At 34.5% G+C, this 12,999-nt stretch overlaps 1 protein-coding gene and 1 pseudogene across 4 annotated transcripts; both read left to right on the forward strand.

The window, feature by feature from the left end:
• The first annotated feature begins 1,506 nt into the window (after positions 1–1,506).
• On the forward strand, positions 1,507–5,961 carry LOC121255556 (protein BASIC PENTACYSTEINE2-like). 4 transcript variants are annotated; one of them, XM_041155922.1, is made up of 3 exons: positions 1,534–1,699; positions 2,347–3,190; positions 5,622–5,961. In XM_041155922.1, exons 2-3 carry the CDS (start codon positions 2,352–2,354, stop codon positions 5,671–5,673), a joined length of 891 nt encoding a protein of 296 aa, XP_041011856.1. In that variant the 5' UTR covers positions 1,534–1,699; positions 2,347–2,351; the 3' UTR covers positions 5,674–5,961. The 4 variants fall into 4 exon arrangements, with proteins under 4 accessions (XP_041011859.1, XP_041011856.1, XP_041011857.1 ...); XM_041155923.1 differs by having other exon boundaries at positions 5,625–5,961; XM_041155924.1 differs by lacking the exon at positions 5,622–5,961 and adding an exon at positions 5,348–5,427.
• A 140-nt stretch (positions 5,962–6,101) lies between these two features.
• On the forward strand, positions 6,102–8,068 carry LOC121255084 (annotated as a pseudogene).
• Positions 8,069–12,999: the final 4,931 nt, after the last annotated feature.

Consider the following 12,999-nt stretch of genomic DNA (forward strand, 5'->3'; position numbering starts at 1 on the left):
AGCTTTACCATTTTTTAATGGTAAATTCTTTCATAATATAGCCTATATAGGCTCGCAATTTGCTCTGGGGATGAATTCACGATTTAGATAAAATGAGATGAGATAATTTTATATGAAAGTTAAATAAAATATTATTAAAATATTATTATTTCATAATATAGCCTATATAGGCTCGCAATTTGCTCTGGGGATGAATTCACAATTTAGATAAAATGGGATGAAATGATTTTATATGAAAGTTAAATAAAATATTATTAAAATATTATTTTTTAATATTATTATTTTAAAATTTGAAAAAATTAAATTTTTTATTATATTTTGTATAAAAATTTTAAAAAGTGTAATAATAAGATGAAATCGTTTCTATATCTAAACGGAATCTTAAGATTCGGGCAAGCCAAGTTGAATTAAATATTTTTCAAGGACAAGGCAATCACCTTAAAAAATAATGGAATGCAAAAATTCAAGTCTAAAAATATTTTAAGTATTTAAATAAAAAGTTATTTGCTACACATAACTCATTGTGTTAACACACCACTTATAATGAGACCTATTATAATTTAAAAAAAAATTCAAAACACCAATAATTCTTTAGCATGGTTGATGTGAAAAATTTATACATTAGCGATGTGCGGGGTGTGTAAAAAATAAAGCATACAAATAAATTTTCTCAAGTAAAAAATTGTCGTTTACATCGCTTGCAAATAGAAGAATTTAAATAAAAATTGTTATGTATACACTAGGCTTGAAAAATGAGTGGACAATATTAGAAAATTGATGGAAAAGCCAACTTATTTTTTCACTTAAAGTAATCTTATTCATTCATTTTCCAAATAAGATGTAGCCAATAAATTTTTAAAGAGTAATGATACATACAGTCGTAGAATGTATAAGTACCGTACAATCATTTTAAAAAAAAGTGTGATCCATTATTTTTTAATATAGGTCCCGTATTTATTTATTTTTTTCAAAGAGATTGTGTGACGCTTGCACACTTAAAACTGTAACTATCATTTCTAATTTTAAAAGAATGAAAGCCAAATCAAACATTTCTCTTGAATTAAATTTAGATGATAAATAGCATAGAAAAACTAAAAGATGAATACCATATTCAATAATATTGATTGAGATACCATATTTTTAAAAGGTTTTTAAATTAATCACTTTAATAAAAGTTTTTAAAATATGATAAATTAACTAAGGTGACTGGATATAGGAATATAAAGTTTTTTTTTTAAAAAAATAATGAACTTTACAAAGGAAGGAATAATGAGAGGGGGAGGAAGTGGAGCCTCCAAAGTGAACAAAAAGAAGATAAGAATATAGGAGGCGGCATTTGTTGTGTGACATGGCGTACGCTCAACTCACCACGCACTCAACTTTACCCCTTCCGCATTGTCTGTGTGTGTGAGACATGGCCCAGCCCGACTCATTTTTCTTTTTATTTTTTTAGTTATAATAATAATAATAATAATATATATGCCCAAAGATGGATACATATTTTTTGATCTCGCTCGCTCGCTCTCTCTCTCTCTCTCTCTGTCTCTCTCTCTCACGCACACACATTTCCAGGGCATTCTCTCTCCTTCCCTCTATCTCTATCTCTTTCCCTTTCTCTCTCTCTCTTTTCATTTCTCTCTCCTCTCTCCTCTCTCTCCAGAAGGGGCAAAACCCTAAAGAGCCGTTTATACCAACCCAAGTAAGTTTTCTCTCTCCTCTCTCCTCTCTCTCTCTGTCTCTCTCCGAGTTTTGAATATATGGGTCCTTGTACTATTAAAACTGTCATTTGCATCCTTATTTCTTTTCTTTTATATGTGCCTGAAGCCTAAATTGTGACTATGAATATACGATGCTCCTTATTGCGCAGATCTAGACATTTTCACTCTCAGATTTGATTTTCCATATTTTTTAGAATTTCCATAAACGGAAATTAGAAATTTACTTTATGTATATCTTGATGGGCCACGTTTGGATGCTGAGAAAATGTTAGAAATAGAGAGAATTTGAACGTTGAAGCACATGCCACCTGAGTCAGATTTTAGGATTTGTCTTGGTGGATTTGAGATCATCATTTCTTAGGAATATGAACAAAGCATAATCAAAAGATGCTAACAGTTTTTCCGCAATATTATCTTTCATCTTCTCAGCTGCCAAACAAGGGCCGATCTTCCTAATAAGGGGGGAATATACATTTAATAAGGGGGGAATATATATTTGATGTTTCCAAATTGTTTTTGTAACGGTGTTTTCGATGACCCCTGTAATCTTTGTTCAAATGTTTCTAATGTGTGAAGGGGAAACGTATCATAGTTTGAATCTTCATTGCTGTTTTTGCTTCTTATATAGTTGTCATGGATGATGACGCATTGAACATGCGCAATTGGGGTTACTATGAGCCATCCTTCAAAGGGCATCTTGGTCTGCAGCTCATGTCAAGCATGGCAGACCGTGACACAAAGCATTTTCTTCCCGGTCGTGACCCCAATAGCATTATGGTTAACCCAGTAAATGGAACCTTTCATTCTCGGGATTGTGTTGTTTCAGAAGCACCTGTTCCTCTGAATTATGTGAGGGACAGTTGGGCAAACCAAAGGGATAAGTTTCTCAATATGTTGCCCGCTAATCCTAATTATGCTGTTCTCCCAGAAACTTCTGGAGCTCACTCCTTACATATTTTACAACCACCCGCTCCGCCAAGGGATGAAAGAGTCAGTAAAATTGAAGAGCCTCCTGTTAAAAATGAGCGTGGCCAAATGAAGAAAAGGCAGAGTGGGGATGCCCCAAAAACACCAAAAGCAAAAAAGCCTAGGAAGCCAAGGGATAATAATAATTCTTCAGTTCAGCGTGTGAAGCCAGCAAAAAAGAATATCGATGTTGTCATAAATGGGATTGATATGGACATCTCTGGTATTCCTATTCCTGTTTGCTCATGTACTGGAACTCCTCAGCAATGTTATCGTTGGGGCTGTGGTGGTTGGCAGTCGGCTTGTTGTACCACAAACGTGTCTATGTATCCTTTGCCAATGAGTACGAAAAGGCGTGGTGCGAGGATAGCTGGACGGAAAATGAGCCAGGGTGCATTTAAGAAGGTATTGGAAAAGCTTGCAGGTGAAGGTTATAATTTTGCTAACCCAATTGATCTGAGGACTCACTGGGCTAGACATGGTACTAACAAGTTCGTCACTATCAGGTAGAGTCACATGGACGGTACCATTTGTGTGATTCACATTGCATTTGGTCGGTTTTCATATGTATATTATATGTGGCCTTTTGCAGAGATCTTCCTGTTACTTTGTAGTCCATGAGTTTTCACTGTCATGACATTATTCTCAAAATTCGAACATCTAGGTTCCATTTCTTTACTTGTTTTGTTTCGGCTTATGTGATAAAGACAACCAGTAACTTCTGGCCACCAGGATTTATGTCAAGAGTTGTCATGTGTTGGACACTTATTTTAATATACCATCCTTTGAGCTTTCAATTTATTTAATATCCTTTCCGCTTTCAATTAATTTTTGTCAATGATTAGCAATTAAATTCTTTTTTCCTCATTTTTCTCAATAATGTCACCCTATGGTACTTGCTTCCTCACTTTTTTAATGCAAATGGCTACTATTGCTGTTAACGGAATTTGTGATTGTGTTTTAAATATTGCATCTCACTGGTTGTTGGGATTAGAACAATTAAATTGTATATTCCGTTACCTTGTTTTATACTAGAAAAATAGGGAATTATAATGCATCTCACTGGTCGTTGGGAATTCACGCTTTTGCACCCCTAAATCATAATGCTGATCATGTCTGTGTGAACTGATTCCTGTGGAGTTGTCTGTCTACTTAGCTTTACACTTTGATGCTCCTGGTACGTGTCTATTATGTGTATATTCCATTACCTTGTTTTATACTAGAAGAATAGGGAATTATGTTCCAGACTATTGAATTCATGCTTTTGCACCCCTAAATCATAATACTGATCATGTCTGTGTGGACTGATTCCTGTGGAGTTGTCTGTCTACTTTGCTTTACACTTTGATGCTCCTGGTATGTGTCTATTATGTGTGTTTCAATTGTAATATATCTTGCTTTTGTTCATGAAATAGTATGTGTGCATACGAAAGATTTGATATAAACCTAGGTGGAAACGATGTATATGAAGCAAAGAAGTAGAACAGTAATTAAATCTGCATCAGCATGTATAGAAGTCTGTACCCAGCATATAGAACTGCATTCTTGGATATGATAATAGGCTGTATATGTTGTTGTTGTCATGTTGACATACTAGATTTGAGTTACCAAATTGAACTGTTAATATAAAGAAGCTATTTATGAAACAGAAGAAGTCCCAAGTATGTGATCTTCTGAAGCCTGCAAAATTCACTTTGATCTTGTCTAGGATTTTCAACTGGTTCATTAGTTTGCATCCCTATGTAATTCCACTTTTTTTTTCTTGTTTTGAGAAGTTCCACAGTTATTATTGTCCTTTGTATCAAAGAAATAAAGAAGAAAGTGGGTAAGAATACGTCTTTCACCTTAACCTTCCACATGATTCTCTCTCCCCCCACAAAGCATAATTTTGAGTTTCTATGATCTGAATATCATCATACATGCTTTTGATTTAATATACTTCGTCTTCTGCATTTCTTCATGTGTTTATCTGTGGGAATATTAATGTCAAGTTTGAAAATAATGCGACTTGAAAATTTTCTAATATATAAGGTTTGGAAAATCTTTGAAAATGACAATGTGATGAAGCTTGTTTTCCATTGTGGCTCAAAGATACGTATGCATTGCTTATAGAAAAGGATGTTTCTTAAACTAGCTTAGAAATTGATCCTGGCCACATTTTTTTTTCTCGAATGTATGTTTAGGCAGTCAAGCTATATGAATACTAGAAACACACTTGTTGAACTGTTCGAAAGATTTATGTGATGCTTCAGATCGTGTACACAATATTTATAACCATACTCTTTACTTGTCAAAATAAAGTTATAACCATGCTCTGGGTAAACTTATAACTAACAGGCATAAAATTTAATATCCTCTTTTTTGGAATTTGGTGCATTTGTGAGATGTTCCCCCGAATGCATAGAAAGGGATGTTGTTTATGCAAGGAGTTATTATCTTCAATGCACTTTAAGGTGTGTGGTCCAGTATAGACACTGAAACATATCTCAGTATGACATTTGAGAACGGTGTAATTGTACGATATCGTAGCTGTCCTCGATTGTTCTACGAATGGTTCAGAAGTTTAGTGTTGGAATATTATCTGTGTATGTTGATTTCTTTTAATCTGTCCCCTAGTTAAGATTCATTATCTATTGGTCAAATGTACCTTGTTCCGAATGGAGTGGAAATAGCCAGAGTTTGGTGGGGATGAAGAGAGCAATAGACAAATGACACTTTCAAATGCAGCGTTTAAGAAGACTTAACGCTACTCAGATAAATTGTGATCCTCAATAAGTCAATTTGGCTTGAAGACTTAACGCTATAGCTCTGTTTCAGAAGTTTATTTAGTAAGATTCTTCCTAGTCTCAATTGTTTTGGCAGAAAAATAAATTTATATTGAAAAAGAAGGCACTTAATTAAGGCTGCTGCAATTGATTCGTTATAGTCGGTCAATAGCAGGGTTGAAACCAAGTTGCTATCATCGAGTGTTGGTTTCGTCAAATCATGATCTTATGTTATGAGCCTGACTGAAATGGTGTCGTTTGGGATGAGCTGTATGAACTTCAGTTGCAACGCAGTGTTTCGGGAACATACAAAAGGAATAAACGGGATGCATGGGGGCTTGAAACACGATCGTTTTGAAGGGATTCTAGAAGCAGCAGTTTTGCTACACTAAATTTTCATCTACGTTGATATAAATTCTAGAGGATAGAAAAAAACAATTATGGAAATTCTCTTGTAGAACCTTGAACTTGGAGGCCGGATTATCTCAAATTAATCCCCAATCTTTACAGTATTTTCATTTCATATTCTTGTGTTGCTTGGAATCTGATGACAATTTAAAGTATTACTGGAAGGGTTCCTAACAATTAGCATCAGAGCCATACAATTCTTTATGGCGGACGGGGTAAGATTCAAGAAGCAGCAAGGAAGTTTGCTGCTGATTAAATCCATAGAAAAAATTCTTGAAGCAATCATGCAGTTTAGGGATTTAGTCAACCGAACACATGAAAATTACAAGGTTTTCAAACATCAATTAAAGGAATCCTTCGGGGGTGGCAAGACTAGGTTGTGGAGGAAGATGTAAAAAATGCAGTAGAGGTGGAAGATATTGTGGCAGTGCCAAAAGAAATTCTCCTCTTCCCTCTCCATACCCAACCTCTCATTCCTAAACCTAGAATAATCATTCCCAAGGGCAAGAATCGTATCTGCAACATTCACAAACATCATCAAATCCTCAAATCCCATATTTATATCATTTTCTTCTTCCTCACAAAAGCATTCCTGAAGATCTGATCCCCTTCCTCCCATTTTATGCAACCCTTTCTCTCATGGGAACCTCTCTAGTCACCGAGCCCTCATCTTACTCAATGACCTCACCCTTCACTCTTGGTCGAATCAATTACTGAGTGGTGGGTTTTTTACCTTGGCATTCGCACTCCCTTCCAAACCCGCAGAGCATGGAATGACATAGGGGTCATGGGAGCTACCATCGTTGCTTGCCAAACCACAGCGGGATACTCCAACACCTCCATAGGCACTGTTGTTGATTATGTCGTGATTCAAGTGTGTGACCAGAAGTTCTTTTCTGAGTTGATGAAGGAAGCTTAGGAAATAAATGGATACTTTAGTTCAAGAGTCAGACATCTCCTTGATCTTCATGTTGCCTCCGGAATGCAAGGATATTTATTGCGTTTGCGTCGTCGTTTCAAGAATGATCAATAGGTAATGGTACTAGAAGGACGGATGCTGGGTGAGAGAGAGAGAGAGAGAGAATTTAATGTGTTTTCTATTAAGTTTTCTTGTGATTTTGATGCAAACCCACCTGTAATGACATCAAGGCTTCCACATTCTACAAAGCTAGTAATATGATCTTACTTGCGTTGTTTACTGGGATGTTGTTTTTAATTCATACGCATTGAGTTGCAGCCTTTTTGTTTTTTTGCAAGTCATGTGTTTGCTCATCTGCTTCTATCTTGATCTTCCAAGGTACATATGGTTGTACGAGTTTTGCACTCAACTTGTTCGATAAAATGCACATGCAAGATTTATGTTTTGGGATGTTGAAATTTGAGGTTGATGACGAACGAACCCTCTAGATTAGCGAGGAAAGGGGTTGTGGGCACCAACCTAATTACCTCATGCTTGCCCAATCCCAACTTCCCATCGAGGATGTAGAGTCTTTAAGAGCTTCGATAAGGAAGTATCGTATTCCCAATAATCTCGGTAACTCTGAGGAGACAAACATTATTGTTTTCAAGAACTACTTGGATGCTTAGTACTATGGTGAGATTGGGATTGGTACTCTCCCTTAGAATTACTTTGTTATTGTTGACACCAGTAGCTCTAATCTATGGATGCCATCATCTACATGCTATCTCTCGGTGCCATGTTATTTCCATGCTAAGTACAAACCAAGCGATTTGAGTACCTACAAGAAAAATGAAACTCGGCTGCAATCCAATATGGTAGTGGAGCAATTTCTGGTTTCTTTAGCTGTGACAAAGTCAAAAGTTGGTAATTGAGTTGTGAAGGATCAGGAATTTATTGAGGCAACTAGAGAGCTAGGGTATTACATTTTTAGAGGCACAATTTGATGGTAGGGGTACTTATTTCATAATAGTTGATGTGTTGGTGCTGACAGTTTAGGGAAAAGAGAAGGGAATATTCCAAAAGAGACTGAGAAATCTTGCGGTGATCTCAAACAAGGTTGGTAATAATGTGGGTTATATAGCTGGAATGAGATTCGATCTAATGGCTTTAATGGTGTTTGGAGTAAACGGGTCTGATCTTTATTTCTGGATAACAATCATTATTATTGCTCTTGTTCTTCTGGTAGGCAAAAAGCTGCAGCATGTTAGTGCAACCTTGGCATTAAAGAATACAGGTATAACTGGATTCTTCACAAGATCAAAGTGGTTTGCTAGACAATTTTTGTGCAACTACAACACCATGTATGATCCAGAGTATCGGACAATGGTTGATATGACTTGCTGCAATAGGGATGGCAATTAACAAGCCATGGCAGAGATAAGAGTTGTTTGCAGTGATGTTAGGAACCCCAATACTGCAATTTACAAGAGAGTTGCTTATTACAAAAGGAGTTCTAAGGGGAAGAGGTTCCTGAATGGGAATGAACGAAACCTCAAGTTGTATTAATGATCTAAACCTTGAGACAAGGTTCTTTAAAAGGAGGGGATTTGTTATGAACTTAACTGAAACGGTGTCGTTTGGGAGGATGAGCTGTAAGAACTTAAGTTGCAACACAGTGTTTTGGGAACATACAGAAGGAATAAGCGGGATGCAAGGGGGGCTTGAAACACTGCTATTTTGAAAGGATTCTAGAAGCAGCAGTTTTGCTACACTAGATTTTCATCAACATTGATATAAATTTTAGAGGATAGAAGAAAACAGTTATGAAAAATCTCTTGTAGAACCTTAAACCTGTGGAGGCCGGATTACCTTGAATTAATCCTCAAGGCGCGTTTGGATGCAGAAACCATATCATCTTATCTCATTTCATATCATCATTACTATTTTGTCAAATTTCTATACAAAATATAATAAACAATTCAACTTTTTTAAATTCCAAATCTTATCTCATCTCATCTCGCTATCCAAACAAGTCTCTTATGATAATACTTTCATTTCATCTTCTTGTGTTGTTGGGAATCTGATTACAATTTAAAGTATTACTGGAAGGGTTCCTAACATCTTAGTTACTGTGAAACGTGATTCTAGGTCGTCTGCTGAGGCTGTATTTGTTACCATCTCTCCTCTAAAAGAGGTTCTCTTTCTTGTAGTTTGTTGGCTCTTTAGATTGAGCAATTACTCTACTGCTATCAGAGTACATCGTCATTGGGGAATCACCCATTTTGATGGCAGCAAGACCTAATAATAAATTCAGTGGCAGCAAAATATTCGGCCTCAATTGTGGAATCAACAATAAAAAATTGATTGACACCAACCAATAGCTCCACTAGACTCGGTGTGTTTGGACATAGAGGTAATCTAAAAATCTATTCGAGTTTATTTGAGATACGTTAGCATCCGAATGCAACCTTCCTATTCCAGTTCCGAGATTTGGCTTTCCGTTGGTCTTCATGTCTTTTGAATTACACTTTTGAGGAACAACTCGTCAGTCATATGAAAGCTCCGTTACCTGTCATGAGACCTTTCACTTCAATCGACTCATTTAACAGACCTTTTACGCTGAAATGAACCGTTTTTTGAACCTTACTAGGTGCCGAATTTATAAATAAAATATAATTTAATTTTTTTAAATTTTAAAATAAAAATAATATTAAAGAATTTTATTATAATAATATTTAATTTTTTAATTTTTTTTATTTAATTTTTTTTCATTTTTTAAAATTTAAAAAATACTTAACTCAAACTATTTCACTATTATTTATAAATTTTTTTTATTATTATTCACAAAATTTTCTCTCCATCGCATTCGTTAACCCTCCGCTTAATCTTAACTGAGAAAATAAACCCAGAAGGGACCGAAGAATCATATCTCGACTTGACGTTTGCCATGAACCTCATCGCCTAATGTCTCTAATTCAGCCGGGTAGCTGATCTTTTTTAGAATGATCTTTGACTGGAGTTTCTAATCGCATTTAATTATTTTAGCAGACTTATCATGTCTAATGCACAATTCGGATCCCCAAATATCTCCCTTATGACTGGTCACAACGTATGATCCGAATACCATATTCTGATCACAGGATTATTTGAAATAATTTTTATTGAATTCGTTTCGTTTCATCTCATCTTATTTTATTTTTTTTAAATATGATTTAAATACAAATATTTTTAAATTAATTATTACAATTTTATTAAACTTTAAAATAAAAAAAAAACAATTCATTTTTTTTAAATATAAAAATATAAAAAATATTATAATTTTATAATAATTTTTATTTAAATTTTTTTCTCATTTCTCAAAATTTAATAAATATTTAACTCAAACTATCTCACTACTATTCACAAATCATTTTATTACTATTTATAAAAATCTCATTTCATCACATTCACCAAACAATTTTTTTAAATCGAAAGAACATTTAACACAACCAACCGAAACAGTGGAAAAACAGTTAACTCCATAGTTGGCTTGAGCAAAAGTTTCAAGAAATACAATTTTGTTTATGTGTAGCATAACACTCCGGTCCCGAGGTCCAAGAAATTAGCCCCTATCACCTAAATGTATCTCTCATAATATAGATAAAATTTTAAAAGTTCCAAAACATAAGATAAGTTTATCTATTTAAACCAACCACATAAATTCTTTTACAAGATTATCAATAAACTAATCCAATAAAATAAATCATTTATCCACAAACTCCCATTAAACTCAACATTATAACCATAAATTTCATAAGTCTCCATAAACCAATTACACATACTGAAAACCAAACTACCAAAAGAGGATTCTCCAATAGCGAAAGTACCCTTAGGTACTCAACTCCATACCCCCAACTAATCTTGCCCAAGCTGTCTATTCCTGATCACCAGTCGTACTCTCTAAATCATCTGAAAATATGATGAATATAAAGAGTGAGTTATCCACAACTCAGTAAGCAGAAGACATATTAGTATGTAAACATAAATATTTACAGAGTACAAAATGCAGAACTAAAACATTTTTTAGTATTGGCTTGCAAAATAAAATATGATATAAAAAACAACAGAGCAATGGTCCAAAATATTTATATTTCAAAGTACTTTGGCATAGCATAAACTAAGCATCATCATCATATCATATCATAATAGAGGCCATGTTTAACACTCATGGTAGGGTTGTGTTATCCCCAATGGCTAAACCGGATACAAACAGAAGTGAATCTTCCCCTTATCATTCTCAGATCCTCGAGTGTGCGCACACATGAAAGACCATACAAAAAACCACTTTATTTCCAAAATGGGTGCACTCAGAGATAAAGAAGTTGGTACCAACCCAAACGGAGTAAAGCAGAGCAGAATCAGAGTCAGATACAAAATCAAAACGTTATGCCAAAGCTTTTCAGATGTCATATCAAAATAAAATAGAGTACAAAATAGAGTCAGAGCATCTTCATAAAACTATGCACAAATTTTCAGGTTTTCATAATTACTCTTTTTACAAAATTCAAGAACTAAATACCAAAAACTTACTCATGTCTACATCAGTCATGACAAAATATTTTTCTCTCCTTGTACGAATCTCACAAGTAATGCAGATAAATGACCAATGTTGTTTTTCCCAAGTTCTCATTTCATAATTGATAAGTGTTATCTTTATGTAATTTTTATTCTCTTTTATTTATGAAAAGTGTAATTTTTCCTTCAATACTATTGATTTTATTTTATTTCAACATATTTTTATTTATTTTCTTAGATTTGAAAGAATGAAAAGATTTAGTGCAAAAGAAAAGCATTTTGGTACAAAAGAAGAAACTACGGATCTAAACTAATGAGAGGCAGTGAGATCTGAAGAGAGCTGATAAGATTTGGGAGATGAGTCTTGTCCCATGGGCCGCAAAGAGATTTCTCTCATCTAAAGTCGAGAAGACTTACCTCTTGGTAGGCAAGGAAACTTGCGACCAGAAGGCGCGAAGATTTGGCGACAAGGCTCTAGGCGGTTAGATTGGACGACTAGTCTAAATGACTAATTTAAAAGACCAATGTAAATGACATCGTGGGCAACAACTAGAAAAGGCGAGGGGAGTCTTTTATTCCGGTCGGAAGTCTTTCCACTTGGTAGGCGAGGAGAGGGTCGTGTGGTCTTCGTGACCTTCACACCAGTTATATTCAGCACACACGGCATCTACTCGGTGGGATAATTCCTCTCGACTAAGATTAATTTGCTGCTGACCACCAAATTCGAGTTCTGCAATCAATCTGTTGGCGAACAAATCCTCCCGAACCCCACAATTCAAGTCGCATATCACTGAATCTTCCATTTTAGATAATCCCGTTATTCTTGGGATAATTTCTTTCATGTTAACATTTATCTTTAGAAATAATTTTCCAAATCTTAAGGCGAGATTTTAGCCGCAATTATCTTGTTTCCAGATTTGAATTTCGACATCTATTTAATCACATCTTGTGGGATGAATAGGGAAAGTTCTGAATCGGAGTCGAGAGTTTTTATGTTTTAGAGTATAAATCTGAGTTTAGAGTTTCAGAATTTATTTTTGAAGTGTTCTTTCGAGAAGGTGAAACTGGAGGGCAGAGGCAAGAGCCACATACTTCATTAACTAACTTCAATGAAGAACTCCAGTTTTATTCTTTTTCCTTTTAACTTCATTATGAACTAATTCTATTTTCTAGAGTTTTGATGCAGCCTAGCATTGAATACATAATTTATATTCCAAGTTATTTGATTTTAAATTGATTGAATGTTTATTCATTGTTCTTAATGCTTAAAATTTTCTAACTAATTATTGTTCGATTTTTTAGATTGCAATGAGATCGAGAGATGATTTGTGATTAAAACTCTAGAATTAAACACCATTAATTGAGCGAAAGCAGAGATACTTTACTACGACTAGTGTGATTTTCAAGAAAAATCCAAAGAACTTAATGAATCTCCAATTAGTTAAATTCACATAGAGATAAAGAGTTATTAGTTGAAGATATTTTTGGTATAGTTCGGGAGAAAATATTGAATAGTTAAGGGATTTTTATCATCAACTTGTGTGAGAATAGATAATTGGGATTCTATAAAAAGGAAGAATTGTGTGAGATTTGCTAGGTGAAGTCAAACACTCTAAATCTATTCTTATTGTTTTTAAAATCTTAGTTTTAATGTTCTTTTCTTCAGTTTAATTTTGATAAACCATTC

The sequence above is a fragment of the Juglans microcarpa x Juglans regia genome, chromosome 3D (assembly GCF_004785595.1).
Source record: "Juglans microcarpa x Juglans regia isolate MS1-56 chromosome 3D, Jm3101_v1.0, whole genome shotgun sequence".
NCBI classification, from domain to species: domain Eukaryota; kingdom Viridiplantae; phylum Streptophyta; class Magnoliopsida; order Fagales; family Juglandaceae; genus Juglans; species Juglans microcarpa x Juglans regia.